General features: G+C 38.7%; 1 protein-coding gene across 1 annotated transcript in view; it reads right to left on the reverse strand.

The window, feature by feature from the left end:
• USP13 (ubiquitin specific peptidase 13) overlaps nt 1–18,969 on the reverse strand; it is a 97,468-nt gene that overhangs the window by 51,031 nt on the left and 27,468 nt on the right. The window contains exons 3-6 of the mRNA XM_039856004.1: nt 18,566–18,626; nt 10,688–10,809; nt 5,676–5,818; nt 4,195–4,379 (exon numbers count right to left, since the gene is read on the reverse strand). Coding sequence (XP_039711938.1) covers nt 4,195–4,379; nt 5,676–5,818; nt 10,688–10,809; nt 18,566–18,626 — 511 coding nt within the window. The remainder of the gene's footprint in view (nt 1–4,194; nt 4,380–5,675; nt 5,819–10,687; nt 10,810–18,565; nt 18,627–18,969) is intronic.

The following is an 18,969-nucleotide window of genomic DNA, read 5'->3' on the forward strand; positions in this document are numbered from 1 at the left end:
GAATCAGAAGCAAATTTTACTGGTATATCTTTCTCCATCTGTTTACTCCACAAATATCTACTAAGCATCTACTATATGTGAGTGGCCATGCCAGAAGGCAGAGGTATAATAGTGTACAACAAGCATGGTGCTTAGGCCCTGCTGTCCAATGCGGCCACCATTAAACAGTTACAGGATCTTGTAAAAACCGCTATGATGGAGCAGTACAAGGTGCTACAGAGGCACACAGGATGGGCACAAGCTAGGTCAAAACTAAAATGAAGCTGTCAATGGCTTGATTCCAAATCTTCAGGCTGTGACAAACTCAAGGGAGCTTAAGCCCAAGTCACAGAACGAAGATGACTAAAGAAGAAAAACCACCTTGAGATGCTATTGAGCTAGTGCAGGGCCAGTGAGACAGGCAATTTCACAGCTGTCTTGGGCATCTCTGGAAGACTCTCCTGCAATCACCCAAGGCACTGAAGCACATTCTTCGGTAAACTAGTTTCCATGATGGAAGAAAAAAAACATCCTTTCCTTCTTCCATCCCTTCTCACCCTCATCCCACCAAGAACCTCATCCTTGCTTTGCCAAACCAATATCTCGTCCCACAGAGGAAAGCTTTTTGTTTGTTTCTTTGTATGGTGATCTGTTTCTTGGTTTGTTTGTTGTTATACCCATGGGGACCGAATGGAATTTGACATGGGGCCCATTTTTACTATCCAGGCCACCACAATGGCCTAGCCTGAGGCATTAAGGCTTCTTGGAAGAACTAATTCTGAGTTGAGACCTCAAGATGAGTAGGAGTTTCTCACTGAACAGGTTATATCCTTACAGGGGAGAAGGAAACCAGGATAATCAGATCATGCTACCATTAAATATTTGACCTCACAACCTGCTTGGATTCCATGTTTACTAAGCAATATTCTAAATATAATTCAGTTTCCCATGGGGAAAGAATGTACTAGTCAAGCAGACATAAACATCCCACTTACAGGCAGTTGAATTTTTCATTATAAACTAAAAACTAAACACCCTGAGTCTGAGACTTTGTCTCCTGTAAGTTGGATCAGCCTCAATTAGCCTAGCGAGTATGGTAGACAGGACCCTCAGCGGTGGCACTTGCACCAAAAGGTGGCTACCCTGCCCCCAGACGAAGGGCACCCTGCCCTCCTGGGCCACAGCGTACACAAGGTTCATCATTAGATATTTAAGGAAACTTTATCTGTTTTCATTCACTTATTTGGCTTTTAAATAAATAAGTTACAGTTACCAATCTATTAAACACAGAGTTAAAAGAAACTAAAATACAATTGATGCATACCATAAACTTTTGTAAAATGATAATTAGACTGAAAATAATCATTTATGTTCAAACCAATTATGCACAAGATAAGCAAAGATCAACTCCTGATCCTTTTTCAAAAAGTGATCATTATTTCTTTCTTTATTTATTTCTTAAATAAATTCAAGAACTCCCATCACAAGCTGTATGATCCACACTGCTACTGTGAATATTTTATGCATCTATGAATAAAACAGGAGTATTTATTCAAATACTATCAATTATTTGATAAAGAAAACCTTAAAAGTTCTTCTTCCTCTAAAAAAAAAGACCTAACTATGGCAGGTAATGGGTTAATATTCTTAATAGCTAAGATGTTGAAAACCAATAAGAAAAAACACCTACACACAAACCTACTAGAAAATCAACCTAAGAAATTCACATTAAGAACTATGAACGGCTGAAAAGACTATGAAAAATATTCAGCCTCAGTAGTAAAGCAAATTAAAATAAGATACCAGGTTAGCAAAGGTTTTTTAAATTTTTTAATACCCACAGTTGTCAAAGATTTGGTAAATTCTTATCCATTGCTGGTAGGAATGTAAGTTACTATAACTGTTTAAAAAAAAAAAAAACTCAGCAATTGAAAATTTAAAAGGTTCAATCTTTTGTTCATAGGAATTTACCCTAAAAAAATCATCAGATAAACACCCAAAGATTTGCAAAAGTACAAGGATGTTCATCAGAATAGCAAAAAATGACATCAACTCACAGGGCACAGTAAAGTGATTTATGAAACTATCATGGGATACTGATGAACATTTAATGACAGAGAAAAGATAATTTAAAGTTAAATCAAAAAAATCAGGTATAAAACTTTATATAGTGTGATTCAATTTTTGTAAAATTATGGGGGCAGGGAGGATGCGCGCATTTGTATAAGGACTGATCAAGGCCTTCAAAAAGAAAAAAGGCTGAAAGAATATATCCAAGTTGTTAGAAGTGATTTGTCTGGCAGGTGGTATTACTAGTGATTTTTATTTATTTCCCTAAACTTTTCTCTGTTTTCTAAATATGTTACACTGAACATCTGCTTCTTGTATAATCAAGGGGCAAATATAAAACTCACTTCCTCGAGCTGAAAGGAAAGAAACTTCAGATGTACTCTAAATTGTAGTTTAAAAATAAGTTTCACACGAGAAAAAGGTTTCTGGAAAATTGAAGATGCGTAGAAAATAGAATTAACCTTTGCCTTTATTATTAGCATACATTTAAAAATCTAATTATTTAAATATTCATATACCAGATGGTTCATTTAACAAAAGTATGTGGCTTAATATGTGTATGATTTTGTATGGAACCCAGAGATAAGACATAGCCCAGCTTTCAAACTTTGTATATTTGTATACAAAGCCATGTATACAAATAGTTGTAGTCTTAGACAGGATTTGCTAAGAGTTAGACTTCTAATAACTGGTCTTATCAAAGTACTACATAAGACAGCATAGAAAGCAAAACAATTGAGTTATTCTCCCCTTATAATTTCATCCAACAGAATTCCTACATTACAAACCCTTCTCTCTGGTCCCCTAAAAGGACAAGGATGGTTTCCTAATACAACAGTCATTCAACACGGCAATGATCTGCAAGTACCTTGCTGTAACCCACATCTAACCACAGATCCTGAATTTTCTCTTCAGATTCTGGAAGTCTTAGGATTCAACCTGGCTTGTGTAGAGATTTGTATTTTTGTTTGTTTGGGTTGTTTTTGGGGCGGGGCTGGGGCGGCGTACAAGCACCTGAGACTCTTGCAGCTACTTTTCTCTGATAAGTTAAGTCCACCAACTTTGAAAGGAGGAAAATTATCCGATATGTGAATCAAAAGAATCTTGACATAAGTGCCAGCCCTCAGTTATAAAATAAATGAGAAACAAAACCAGTTTGATGGAAAAGGCATGGTTGACAAGTGTACCACATTTAGCAAAAACACCCTAGCAAATTAAGCAGGCTAATTCAGTCATAGAATGATAACAGAGAAAAGTCAAATGTCTTTCTATTTCTCCTAAAAAAAAAAAAAAATCACTTGACCTTAAAGTAAAAAGAAACAGAGCTTAAAGCCTAGAAAGATAGAGAAGATGAACCTAGATGTTGATCTGGAGTGACACGTAGTAAATATTTTCAATGAGGCTTAGATGATTTCTTATAGCCCGTGCTCAATATTTAAGTTTCTCATTACTTACCGTGATATTATTTCCCTTTTTCTTCACAAAATGGTAGAAAGAATTAACTATAAACACAACCAAACGCTAACATTTAAAGCATGCAGTATGAGAGCATAAAGGAAAAAAACAAAACAATTCTGAAGCTGACAGTACATATAGAAACCAATTCTAATCCTCGCTGCACATAAACACCATTGTTGCCAGCTGACAGCAGGGATTCTGAACACACAGTATCCCTGAAAACCCATCTTCTCCATAATGAATCCATTTGTTCCTAAAATGATACTAATCCAAATAATGAATTCTAGGGCTTCTGCCTACTGTTCTTAATGGTAGGTTTGTTTGTGTACATTCGCTTCACAAATCCTGGTTCCTACTTTTGCCCTCTTAGCCATACAGAGATATACAGAAAGATAATAATAAAAACAGCTAACTTTTATTAAGACCTTACTGTGTTCACTGGGCTAGAAGCTTATGCACTTAGCAAACCTATGAGGGAGGTACCATGATTATCCTCAAGATGAGGAACCTGACACTTAAAGGATTTGAAAACTCACCCAAGACTTGATGACTAATAAGAGACAGAATCAGAATTCAAACCTGACTGTCTGAGTCCAGAGCCCACACCCTCCAATCCTGGGATTAAGGCGCTAGTTAAATCTAAAAGGGAGGCATTGCAAGTTCCCAGAGGTGTACAGGCACACTCACCTGCCCCGTCAGGAGTGATGGTTCCCAGTTTCACAGCTAGAGGGTAGCCCATGTCTCTGTAATGCTCCAGTGCATGCCCGTTACCCCCAGAGCTGTCGAAAAACCACTTCCCACACAGCACAGAGCCGTCAGTCAGATTCAACCAGAGGTTTTCTCGCAGGTCACACCTGGCACACTTCCAACCACTGGAAAGTCATTAGAGAGCAGTTAGTACAGCTGGAATGCAAGGCATAATTAGAAAATTAACATCCAAAATAATGGAGTGTCTCAAGCTGGGGGCCACAAGAAACAGACACTGGAATGCAAGACCCCTCCCAGAGCAGCAGGACAGCTCAGTATCCTGCCTGCCACGCAGATGGGGACTAGCTCCTCCCACCTCCTCGATGACTCTTTCACTTTAGAAAACTGACACAACCTGAGGATGGGAAGGGAGGTCATTTTCTTAATATTCCTATGTGAAGGACAGTGGAATTTAAATAAGTTTAAAACATTAAGGATCTCATGTATATAAACATCTAAAGTTAGAAAGTATTAACCACACCTAGGAAAACTAGTTTAAACGAAAACCTACTACACAGCAAAGCTAAATTAAGTAGAAAGAAAATCACCTTAAGTGAAAGTTAAAAGTTGCGTATATGCCAATTACCTTACAGAAAAGTTCTATCACTTAATTCTAATAAATACCCTTCAGCATCAGTATTATCAGGCCCCCACTGCTAACAGGAGAAGCTGAGGTTGTGTGCCTTCGCTAACACCACATGGAATGGGAATGCAGTACAGTCAGGATTCAACAAGACTGGACACATCTCTAATCCATTTGCTTTTTCCTTCTAGCACCTGCCTCTGTAAACACACCAGCTTCTAACAGGAGATGCTAATGTAGCCCAAAGAGCATTCCAGCCAAAAATGTGACAACCAAAGACTGTTGTAAGTTGGGTTCCCCAAGAAGCAGACTCTGAAAGAAAGGTCTGAATGCAAATAGGGTGTTTGGAAGGTGATCTCAGGAAGCTCCATAGCAAAGTGGACTGGAAAGGGCAGAAAGGCACCATGGGCAACTGGGGCTCAGTCCAGCTGGGGAACTCCAGGAGACCGGTATCCCGCCTAAGGGGTAGGGATGTAGGGTATTTACCCAGCCCCTCCACAGTCACTGGTTGAGGGCTATTCCAGAAGGATAGGAGGGGGCATTAACTCTGCTATGTTTCTGACTGTCCCATGTACAGTCCTACCAAGCTCTCAAGAAAAGCATTACAAGTGCTTTCAACTGGAAGCCTTAGTGGGGAATGGGCTCAGGGGGATGGGCTGGCCATGCTCAGCACCTACTACAAAGGTACGAATAATTTTTAAGAAAATTTTTTAGCTTATTTTTTAAATCATCTGATACGAAAATATCTAACTGCTAATTCTGAGAAGAGGTAGAAAAGTTAAGTATCCCTTTGGCCAGTTTAGGGGGATAACGTTCCATTTCGCTATCCGATGCTCACCTTGGAGGAATCCTGACTCCGTTGTCCAACTGAGTGAGGTTATTGGCATACTTGGATACTGGCAACTCACTTTCCCATGTGTCTGGGTCCTGCTTTCTGTAGGGAGACTTTGAGCTAAGAACTGCATCACAAGCAATTGTTACCTGTAAGACAAACCCAGATGTAACATATTGAGTTTAAGAAAATAGCAACTTCTATAAAATGAATTTTAAAATTTATTAATAAATACAGCTTAAGCCAAGAAAATTCAAATGGTACAGTTATCGCAAAAGCAAGGTCCTGGTTTCCTGACTGCAACACATTCTCCCTGAATCAAGGTTTTGTCACTGGTCTGGAATTTGCAGTAGTGACAATGACACAAGGTAGCAAGGTACCAAATCTAGTTTGTAAGCCCAAATGTAGGAGTCAGATTTCACAATTCCTACCTCTTAGCAAGCAGAATGAAAGGTATAAGGTGAACAATTTATAGGGGTGAAATTAGCTACCAGAAAGCCTAGGATTTACTCAAGTGGTGTGTTTTCCTCCTAACAAATACACACCCAGATATCCAATATCCTCAACTCATCACACAATGGCATGTGGTCAAGGGCACTTGAATGAAATGCAAGCAGTGCAGCTCCATTACTTAATCTAGTGCAAATGTGACCCTGGATAGGGACATGCCTAGGTGTCTCTGTGCCAGACCAGTCCACATCATGAGCAAATCTGTGATGTCCAGCTTGGTACCAACTGACCATGGGAAAGGGAGGACAGATTCTCTGCTTTCCCCCAAACCCAATTGATCCTAGACATATGCCTATCACCACATTTGCTATTTGCTTAATCTTATATCTTATTCCTAGCTGTCTTTAAAAACATTTTCTAGTGGGAATGTAAAATGGCACAGCCACTTTGGAAAATAGTTTGGCAGGTTCTCAAATGATTAGAGTTACCATATGACCCAGAAATTCCACTCCTAAGTATATACCCAAGATAAATGAAAATATGTGTCCACACAAAAACTTATACACAAATGTTCATAGACGCATTACTTATAATAGCCAAAAACAACCCAAGTGCCCATTAATGAATGATAAATGGGTTAGTAAAATGTCATTTATCCATAAAATAGAAAGTTATTCAGCAATAAAAAATGAAGTACTCAAACATGTTACAACATGGATAAATCTTTAAAATATGTTAAGTGAAAAAAAGCTAGCCACAAAGAACTATGTACTGTATGATTCCATTTATATGAATGTCCAGAATAGGCAAATCCATAGAGCTGGAGAATGGATTAGTGATTGCCAGAGGCTGCGGGGGATGAGAGGTTGGGAAGTGATAGCTATAGAGTAACAAAATAATTCTAAAATGAGATAGTGGTGAGAGATGCCCAACTCTGAATATAATAAAAGCCACTGAATTATTTTTTAAAAATTTTTAAACAAAATTTTTATTTTACATCACCAACATCTTGCACAGTTAGCTGAACTTCATGCAGAATATTTTCCCTTGGGTAGCACTGACAATTGACTCTACAATTGATTAAGAGACAAGAGAGGAAGTTCCCCCAGCTGCTGTCCCACCCCTACCTGGCCCATGGGCTATTCCTATCAGTCCTGCATCCAAAATCTATTTGGAATCTATGTCTTCTCGATTTCAACCACACCTATCCTAGTTCCAACCACCATCACTGCTGCCCAGATGGCCCACAGCAGCCTCCTCACAGTCTCCTTTCTTCCAGAAGCTAGAGTGATCTGCTGTGAATATTAGATCTTATCCTTCCCCAGCTTAAAACTACAAGGTTATACTGAACACTACCAACTGACGACACTGGTCCAGGCATCATCAGGAATAAGGAAGAGGTCCCCGCTCTCAAAAAAGTTATACCCCATTACAGGTCAGGCACTCAAAAATATATTTTAAAACCTTTTAAAAGAGATACTCCCATTCATCTCTCACCAATAAACACTGTTACATAATTACTCTCTCTTTTCAACTATCAAAACTCATCTCTTACCCCTTCCAGGGCTGCCCACACCTAGAGAACAGAGCTGAGTTCACCACCAGCCCCTTCCTGATTTCATGGAGTTATTTATGCCACCTGAGCACTTCTGACTAAGCATCCAAATCTTTTTGGTCTGGCCTGTTATTACAACACCCTTATTTCATTGACTACCCTCAATCCCCTCCCAGTCCTCATCTGAATTTTCTCCACTCCTAATAGATCCTTTTTGAGAGTTCTGGTTTGCAATGCGCAATGATTTTGACCAAGATTTGCATATAATATTCTTTTCTTTCAATACCCTTCCTTGTGACACTCAACAAAATTTCCTTAAACTTCTGGACTACTAAAACACACTGAGCTAGTGTTTCCAGAATATCATCTAAAATCACTAGCGGCCTCTTTTATGGATCATAGCTGAAGGTTAGGATCCATCATCCTGTAAGTATACTGTGAATTATCTTTCCCTAGATTTGTTATCTGGAGTGAAGCGAGAGACCTTGTTACTGGTCCTGGCTCCACTCTAAGTCTCTGTAGGCCTCAAGTTCAATGGGGTTCTAGAACTAGCTCAAACTGGTTCACAGATTTGATTGTTAAATATTAAGAAATTCTACAATACGGTTGTTAAACACAGCCATTAATAAAAATTAAATTCTGTAAACCTACCATTGAATAAAATATATTTTCAAAGGTAACGAACATTAAAAATGCTTTGCAATTGTTTTACTATATCTCAGTTATTTACATCTGTGTTATATAAATGGTGGGAATTCTGTATAATGGTAGGCTACTGAGTGTCTCTTCCCAACACTGCATTCAGTGCCATCATGCTGTTAGCCTGAAACCAGCCATGGTGGTGGTATTTACACCACAGAAATTACCAAACAAAGCAGGACTTTTCCCTCAGGAAGCCAGTTGCCAACCATTTATACACACCACCACTGCCTAAGTTCCTGATGTTTAAAATGAAGCACTGGATTCCAGATTGTAAGATCCCTACTGAGCCCCAAATGCTATGTCTCTGTGAACCCCACGTTGCTAAGTGGTGGTTTAACTTTTTGGTAGAATCTAGAGAGTAACTACCTGAAACTGAATTTTTTCTGTGCTAAGATGCTCAAGAGATGAAGGAAGAGTCACCTGGTTGAGTGATTCTGAGCACAATAATTTTTGTTACTTAAAACTTTAAAAAGAGAATTATGAAACACCAAAAATGTAGCAAAAACATGAAAGAAAATATAGTAACTATCCTTTTTTTTATAGAGATAAAACCTATTGATTACCACCGGATAAATCCAGGCTTTTCTTTCAATCTCTCCTTCCTAATAATTCTTTTTTTTTTTTCATTCTTAAAGAATTTCTTAATTCTAAAAGACTCTTTATTAAAAACTATCATATATATTTCTGGATTCAGATTTCTATGTCACTGCACTTTTAAATAAAAGTATTCACACTTCGAATTATGTTCTGAAATATAGGAAAAATTAAAAGCATTTAAAAACTTTTTTGTTAACTTTTCACATAAAGACTTTTTCTTTATAAGTAAATAAGAGAAAAATCATTTCTCATGACATTTATTCACAACGTGCTTCTTTTCTGACAGCAGACCTAAGAGTTATATTAAACAAGGGCAATAAAAACTCTCAGTATTACTGAGATATAAGCTTTAGTATATAGTATCAGGTAATGAGATGAGGCAAGACCATTTCGTCCACTCCTGTATTTTTATCCTTGGTTACAGCCATATGGGTCAACACAGGGAATTGGAGAAAGCAGAGGTAATTTAATTCTGTATGCACTGCTGAAGGTGTGCACTTAGTACTAAAAAAGATATGTTACACCTAATAATGAGATGAAAAAGCTATAATACCTAAATACAGAACATTTTCACTTCTATGGTCTTATATTTAGGGATAAAGTAAGTCAGGGGCAAAAGAGGTTGAATTGTAGAAACCTGGCCCCTAATGACCTGGGGACCCCAAGCACAAATGTCCCCTCATGGCAGGGGCAAGTGAACAGGTAGCTGAGAGAGAGTCACCCAAAGTACTGAAGACTCTGGGACCTAAAGATCTGGCTTTGGTTCTGGCAGAGTTTGAGAAGGGAAAAAAAAATGAACTGGCATGTCCACACTCAAATCGACCCTGACCCCTGACTCCACTGCCATCCGTGGCCAGGTTCTGAGAACTCAGGCTATATACACTGGAAAAGAGGGTAAGAAAGGGAAGACAGCAAAGGAAAGAAGGGTGGAGTGGCCGACACAATACAGGAAATGAGGAAAGAACGGGAAAAATAGTTAGGGTCCCCGTAGGAACTCTGAGCCCATTTCTGGGATTTGAGAATTGAAGTGAAATAGAACCCGGCTGCTTCCCACCACCACTGCCACCCCCAGCTTCAAGTTGTTTGGGAAGATGACAGTCACTCTACAAAAATGAACTAAATTCTAAAACCTAGAAAAGAGTCTTAGACCTCATGAGGAACGAAACTGAAAAGTAGGTTTGCATTACCAGAGTTCCTGCAGACCCCTGATTTGTAAACGTTTGGTTATTTTTATAACGTGTTGCTGTTGTTTAGGCAAGGGGACTCTTATTTTTTCCCCAAACAAAATCTTACGTGGAAGGCCAACACGCAGAAGACATAAAAACAGTCACTCCTCTGATCAGAAGACAGCCCCTCTGCAACGGCCCCTGCACACCTCAGGGGCACAGGATGAAAATCTAAGCAACAGATGGTGAGTCACAGGCAGCAAGAAGCCAGCCCGCCTGGAGGAGGACAGCCTAGGGAGCATAGAAGCCCAAACAGCACCAGCAGTAACAGGGAGCGGAGGGTAATTGGCCTAAAGCTACTGAAATGTAACCCTGCAAGCCCTTTCACAGAGAAGAAGCGATATGCTTATGTTCGAGCTCATTCTTCTCCTCTTCTCTCATTCAACCCTTCCCCTCCCCACCCCCCAGTGCACACACACCACACACGCACACACACCTGACACAGAGAGTCACGCGCATCTAGCTAGCAGCCGTGCACACTCACTGACCAGGGCAGGTAACTCCTCAATATTTGGTAGTGCTATTTCATAGTGGTCTGGGAATATAACAAGTTTGGCTTCATCTTCATATTCATAATCGTCGCTATTTAAATCGTCATCAGTATCTAGATCTGAGGAGAAAACAAAAACAAAGAACAAGACATGAAGAAAGAACATTCCACACACTAAGGCAGCACTCACTGGGAAAGCAAGAAGTCCACAGGGATGACAAACCAAGGGTGTAACATTTACAAGACTTTCTCCTCGGACACGACCACCCACCTGCCCCAAATCGGGAGCAAAAGGCCTTTCTGCCTTGCCTAAGTTATGAATACTTATTTATAAGTGACAAACGTATAAAGAAGACTGAGTCATATCATACAGCTTTACAGTTAAAATAGACATATGTATGTGCCATATATTCAACTCTTAAAGATGTTTAAAGGACCAGACTATTCATTATGGTTGGCTGGATACCTGGTTCCTGATTTCACAAGAATGGGTTGGAATGTTTTTCACAACACTGTAATATGGAAGAACGTGCATGGCTTTGAGAGTAGATAAACTTAGGTGCAGTTCTGGCTCCAAACTTAATGTTACTTTGGGCAAGTCACACTCTTCAATTTAGTTCCCTCATTTGTACAATGGAGATAGTAACACCTATCTCCCACACTTTATATGCAGAATCAATAAGGAAGTGTAGAAAGAGACCTGGCACAGAATAGGTAGTCAATAATGGTAGCTATTATTTAAGAATAAAATTTCAATTTCCTTCTTTCTCTCTCTCCCCCTCTCACTCCTCCTCCCCCTCTAAAGGCTATTTGAGATATTGCATAGTAAACCAGAGGGGGTGAAACCAGGTAATATAAATGTCCAGTTGTCCTCAGTCTGTGAAGAATTTTCAGTAAGAAAGATGAGGTCCTCTGGGACATTATCTATCAAGTCATTGCCTCTTTGCTTGGCTAATCTCTGGTAAAGGTTAGGTGAAGGCTCAAGCAAATATCCTGTCATAATATTTACATGGACATTTCAGCCTCATGTTCACATGATGCCAGCATCCCAGATCATGTTTGTATATTTAGATGTTTGGAACTATGGTGACAAAGAGGTACTAAACCATATTCCACTCTCACACACAAACCCACACATAAACAGGTACACAAACATGAGCTCTGCAGATAGGAGAAAGATATTTTACTAGATGAAGCAGCCAGCTGAAAACCAAAGGATCTAGATTCTGTTATTGCCTTGTTGTTTGCCCCCAACCAAAAAACTAGTATCTTTCTGTGTATAGCACTGCTCTTGAATTCTCAAAGAAAGGCAGTTTTAAGTGGAAAATGAGATACGGCTAAAACACGTCTAAACATTTCAATGAAAGACTCTAAATAATAAGAATCGGAAATGCAAAAATATAGAAACAAAACTATTCTTAGATAGCTATAAGTGGTTAGTTTGACAAAAGACAATGTTAAAGGAGATTCTAAGAGTTTAAAAAGCCACTGAAGGCATTTACTTAAAGAAAGATACTTTACGTGTCATAAAAATTTAAATGCCCCAATATCTATAATGAAAAAAACAGAACCTAAATGTACAATGAAAATGGTGTTCAATTCAATAGAATGTTATTTAAATTATATTTATTTGACTATCTAGAAACATGGAAATGTTTATGCTATGTTAATGCTAAAAATACAAAATTCATCTTCATTATAAAGACAACTTCGTAGAATTTATGCTTATAGATAAGAACTAGAAGGAAATCCGAACAAATGAAAATAGTGAGTGGGTGAACTTTTCTCTATTCTTAAATTTTTCTTTATTATTGTATATAACAATTTTAAGTAAGCAAAGTACAAATTTTTTGTTTTCATGTACAGATTCGGCTTATACAACATATTATCTAGGTGTCTCTTTTCCGCAGAAAATATACTCATGTAATACTAATTCAAATCTTACCTAGCCAAAGACAACAATAACGTAAGTCCAAAAAAATCCCACTCTAACACTTACAAGCTATGTAACACCGGCCAAGTTCTTTTAAGTTCACTTTCATAATGTGTACGCTGTGGATAATATTATCTAGCCCCACAAGATTGTTGAGAGGATTAAACAAGATAAAGTTTTAAGGCACCTCGTATCAGACCAGGCAGATGTTAGGGGATCCATAGACAGTAGCTGCCATTACCATCGCCAACATCATCATCATCTTCTCCACACTCCTCACAACACAATCAGAAGGGCCTTCTCATCCCTGTGGCTGCCCCAGCTTCAAGGCAATCCTGAAGTAAGTTTCAGGAAGACCATGATATGACGTGGGGCTCTGCTATGTGATCTGAATGTGGAGAAGATATGAACTTCGAATTGAATGCTTCTTCATTGTAAACTCTAAGAGCAGGAAGCAGGTAGTTATTCACTTTCCATATCTCCGGCCCCTGTACAATACCCAGCACACACCACACACTCAGCAAATGTCTGTGAAAGGAGACTTCAGAATGTTAAAAACCCAATGTGCTAAGGACAACAGCAAAGCAAGAGCATCAAAAGGGTCATTATGGTTTTGGATTTTTTTTTTAATTAGTAACTCCATAGTGTTTTAAAAGAAGCAAGACTGCTGTCGTGCAAAAAAAGCAGAACTTCATTGGGCTTCTTATGATTTACTTTTATTTTTAACTCAATGGAATGGAAAAAGACCTTCATCTTTCCCAAATATCTTAATCCAAATTAGGGAAAGTCAGCAGAAGTAACCTATACTCTGATTTTAAAGGACAAATCTAAGTTTTCTCCAGAACATATATATGGCCCCACAATCCTAAGTATAAATCTATAATTCCAAAATTTCTCTAATTAGAATCTCACCACCCCAAAAATGTCTAGTTGAGGAACCTACAAATAACCATATGCTAGGGACTGCTAGGACTGGGACCCCCCAATTTTCCCATCAGTCACTCTCCATTGTGACTGGATGAGCTCCTTCTTTAAGTTTAAAAAAAAAATGTTTTTTAAATACTTCTTCCCCAACTCTACTTCAATGATCCTCTCAGATTCCTGGGAGATGTGGCTGGACCACACCCAGTTCCAAGCAGCAAACTTTCCTAACCTACGAAGCAGCACAGTGGAGGAATGGAGCGCTAAGGAAAGCCAGGGCTCTGCTGCCCACTTCGGAATTCTCTTGGCCTGATCAAGTTGACCTTAATTTGTGTGCTGGAGGTGAGCAGTATGGCTGTTTCAACGCTGTGAAATCTGACCAACCATTACCTTCAAAAGAAGTTACGGGAGGAACACCCCTTGAGCCCAGACCCTGTTGCACGACCTGCTTCAGAACAAAGGGCAAAATGGAGTTCGCTGGACCCACTGGTCATTATAGGCACAGGTGAGATTTCTGAACAGATACGTTCCTGGAACTTTCCACAACTGTTCTGTTTTCAATCTATTTCCCATCTAGAACGAATGCCAGGGCGAAAGCCAAAAAAGCGGAATTTAAGCGGTCTGAGGCTGAGTTCTCTCTTCAGACACACAAGACCCTAACTCATTCACTCTGATTTATGAACATTGGGGGTAGGGGTACTTAATAAAAATATGACTATTGAACACCATTTTTATGACATATCAAAGATATGATATGTTTTTGAGATCCGTTAGCAGTTATTTATACAACTATACACATTCATAGCTTTATTGTAAAAAATATATGAGATTAGGCCAGAATCACGTCAGAAGTCCTGAAGTATTTCCTTGAAGATCCTGAACTCCTTTCCATCCCCTCTTCTCTCCTCCTATCTCATAAAACAATACATTTCATATCAGCTGATTACCAAATTTCACAATCTGTCATATTGTTTTAAGTTATCTTTCTAAAAGACAACCTAATAGTGTCCTTTTCTAGCTTGAAACATTCACACAGAGCTGCCCACATGGTCTTGGGTCACAGTGCCCTGAAGCATCCCAGCAATTTCTACACAGCAGCCGGAAGCCAAAAAGGATGCCTGGCAGTTCTATTTATTTAGTAGTTAGGTCCCAACAGCTTAAGTATTTATGTTCTGACTACTTAAGAACCATTTTTTAAAAAATAATACATCTAAATTGAAAAAAAAAAATACTTTTTATTTCATTCTTAAATAACCACAATTCCTTACTAATAGAATGTGTGCACCTGTTGGGCTCTGCACAACTTCTCTTTGAGTCGGACTGGACATTGCCTCCCTTTTTCCTGTTCCACATTTATTTTTACATGGTTCTTGCCTTTTACCATAGAAACCACCAAAAAAACAGCTTCACAAAGAGAGGAAGTTATCAAAAGTAATACAGGATACTCTAATAGTAAAACTATATGAGCTAATGGTTCATGCAATGTTCTAGCATCACTGTGTTCCCTTGAAGACTTAAAATTCCCCAAGGTGTGCCTGTGAGTTCACTGCAGCACCCTGGGTGCCTTAGAGCACAGTTTGAGAACCAAAGTGTTAATGGCTCGCCATTGCCTACAGAAAAATATCTAAAAGCATGGCATACGTAAAGACTATCCTTGGAAAAACATACAAGATATATGAGGATGTATTTGTCTCAGAGGAGACTGACAAAGGAGCTGAAAGACAGGGAAGGGAGAAAAAGAAACTTACTTTTGCAATTTTAAGCTTTGTCCATGTGTTATATATTCAAAAAATATTTTTAAATTCTAAATGCAAAAAGAAGTATAAAATTTAAATGATTCGAAAGTTACCCATAACTGTCATGTTGATAAAAAAAATTATCAGCAAAAACTAGAGGGAAAGATCCTTAACTGTGATTTCACTAGAATGAACTTCAAGGTAAGTGGGAAAAAGAGTGACCTGACTGTTGAGGGCAGATGGTGCTCAGGAGACTTGGGTAAGCCATTCAGAACAAGCTAATGGCCTCAGTTTCCCTTACGAAATCAATATTAAAGGTCATAACTGAATGATTCAATGGTTTCAATGTGACTGCTGAGCCAGTGGAAGAGGAATTATTCACAAGTCATCAAGTGAATGGGCAGGGGGTTTCTATCCAGGAGAAAGCATTAGTCAGCTACATCTGTTCTATGAAAGGAAAGAAGGGACAGCATGACTACATTTCGATAACAATGAAAAAGTACTTTTTAGTTAAAGAAGCAAAAAAGACTGCAAGAGTGTTCTGAGTTCTCTTCCTCTTCATGAAGAAACAATCCCAGTGTCTCTTTTAGGGAAAGAGTCTGTGGCAGAGGCTACTAGCTGCCTCCAGGTATCCATTCTCTCCTTCTTCCTTAATAACAGACTTTATTCAATAAAGCCAGTTAACAGAATTTACTTTCCAGTCTCCTGAGTAGCACATGGTGTGGCCATATGACCAAGTTCTGACCAGAGAAATGTAAACTGAAGTGTTGCTCAAGGATCTGTGAGAAGGCTGACAAGAGGAAACTGACTCCACTGGGAGATTAAATTTCATCCTCCCCCTTAGTCTTCCCTACTTCCCAGATCTAGGGTGTGATAAGCGGAGTTCCAGCAGCCATTCTGGACCATGAAGAAACCATGAAGTTAGAAATCACAAGTCACCAAATGATGACCTGGATGTTGACTTGACTGTTGAGGGCAGGATGGTGCTCAGGAGACTTGGGTAAGCCATTCAGCACAAGCTAATGGCCTAGTTTCCCTTATGAAATGAATACTGAAGGTCATAACTGAATGATTCAATGGTTTCAATGTGACTGTTGAGCCAATCATTGCAAGCCAGGATAGAGGGCGAAGCAGAAACATGGGAAAACTCTACATCCTGACAGAACATGAGGCCATCCCATCAGCCTGGACTTGCTCTTTCTTTACATCCTCTACAGGAGAGAGAAATAAACATCTATCTTATTTAAGGCCACCAATATTTTAAGTTTTCTGTCATATAAGCCTAATGTTTTCATATAGTCCTCCACCGAAGTTAATTAACAGGCCACATCAACTTGAAATCAGCTGTGATCAGGTTGACAGGAGAAAAGTACCTGCTACTGGGAGATATGAAGCATCAGTTGAGGGGCCTGTAAATCACAATTTGCAAAACCAAATTCTTACTGGGATGAAGTAGCTAATATGAATTCATGAAGGAGCCAATATAAACTCATGAAGCATCTGGGTATAACACAATAGAGAGAAATGGACTGGGACACGCCCTAGAGTGCTAATGAGGCTCAAATTTAATTTTTTCAAAAACTGGTACAGTCTAAATACGACATTTTTGCTGGGCTGTGAGTTTTAGGCACACCCTGTGGTTTTCTGAGATATGTCATGTTCAGTGAACATTGAGAGCAGCCTGTAGAACACATCCTGCTAAAATGAAATGGTGGGTTAGTGCTCTCAGGGAGCAACAGAAGGGGTCCACTCACACTGTGTGAAGCACGGAACCTCAGTGCTTACCTCTGGATTAATTTCTTAAAACAGTTACATGACAACATCGTCTATTACCAAAATAATCACTAGAGAAATCATACCTCAAAGTCTTTTGAGGAAAAGGTTAACAAAGGTTAAAGGAGAAGGTGGAGAATCAAAGCAGGAAGCCAGCTGAGTTCCATGACTGTTTCCAATGGCTTCACTTTTCAAATAATGAATGTGCCTTTTTATTACAACAGTAGCATATGTTTGTTATGGAAAAAGTTAAAAACGGATATGCAAAAAGAAGAAAATAAAAGTCACCTCAATTCCACCACCAGGAAAGAACTACTATTAAAGATTTGAAGCATATTCTATCAGACTCTCAGTCATGTATATGTACATGTATATACATAATAGATATGCATGCAGATATATATATACACATATATGTGTACAAATTTTTACCAAAATAAAATCATAATATGCAAACAATTTTGAAATTCCTTTCAAACAATAATCCCAGGCATTTAAGGATTTAAAGGTGCTTAGTCAAACATTATCCAACTACTTTTTCTCCTGGGAAAACCACATCAGAAGTTTCGTATGAAATATGATCATGATAACATGATACAGAAACCAGTACTCATTTGCATAAGCAAAACTAGCTCTTCTGAATGAGGGAAACAGAAAATCACTGCTACTCAAACACCACAGTATAAACACTGCAGGCAAGATCCACTGATGGATAATAAAAGTAGCAGACAAAACTTTGAGGAGAAATAAGGTATTAGCATAGTATCGCTTCCAAGACATTTATTAACCATACTGTAACTTTACAGTGGAGGAACCCAGCAGACACTCCCTAACAAGTGACCAAGGTTAACATCACTAGTATGAAGACACAGCATAATAATGCCCCCTGACATCATACACTGAGGAGGGCCCACCACTCTGTGGTATTCTTGCCGAAAATGCAAAACCTCAGACTTATTATGAGGAAACATCACACCAACCCAAATTGAGATACATTCTATAAAATAACTGACCGGTACTCTTTAAAAGTGTCACAATTGTTAAAGACAATAAAAAAAGAGTGAGGAACTATCATAGATTGGACAGGATTAAGGAATCAAAACAACTAAATGCAACATGGGATTCTAGAGCAAAAAAAGACATTAGTAAAAAAAAATGGTGAAATCTGAATAAAGCCTGTAGTTTGGCTGATACTAAAATAATAAAAATGGAAAAACTATCTCTTCTTTAAAGGTAGTGAAAAAAGAGACAGAAGCAGAATTGCAATTACTCTCCAGTCACTGCAAGTATAATTGCTTCAAAACACTAACCCGACTAAGAGTGCTAAAAACATCTTTCACAACTAGGTAAACACAAAATAGAGGCAGAATATCTCAAGTTAAATTGGTTGTGATCGTCCTTACATCATAGAGCAATAAACAAACCTATTACTCCAAAACACACCCATGCACACTCACACATGAGTGTACACACACACAGAATCTGGCACGCTACTGATAAGTATGTACATTACCTAAAAAAATCTTGGAATTCCTTCTTTTTGGTAAAGCTCCACCAGATGCCCCTTTTACCTTCTGAAAAGAAAACAAGAAATTGTTAAAAATGCAGCATATGGAACAGGCAATTGGGGGGTGGGGGAAGAGTACATCTCAGAGGTTCTCAGTTTTTATAAAAGTCCAGAGGAAATATTCAACTTGGATTAGTGACTGAAGGATAAACAGGAACTTGCCCCAGGTCAATGGAGGTAAGTGAAGGACAATGCTATTGTTCCACCTGATTATTTTCACCGTTATAAAGAAAGCACTTCTGGAAAGGAAAGTGGAAGCAGGCATCAAAGTGAAGTAGATGCTTCAACTTCAAATCGGCACTTTCTCCCAAGAGGCTGGAGTCCACACCCAATGCTGGAGCTAGCTAGCT

This window comes from Pteropus medius, unplaced genomic scaffold, assembly GCF_902729225.1.
Source record: "Pteropus medius unplaced genomic scaffold, Ma_sr-lr_union100, whole genome shotgun sequence".
NCBI lineage: Eukaryota > Metazoa > Chordata > Mammalia > Chiroptera > Pteropodidae > Pteropus > Pteropus medius.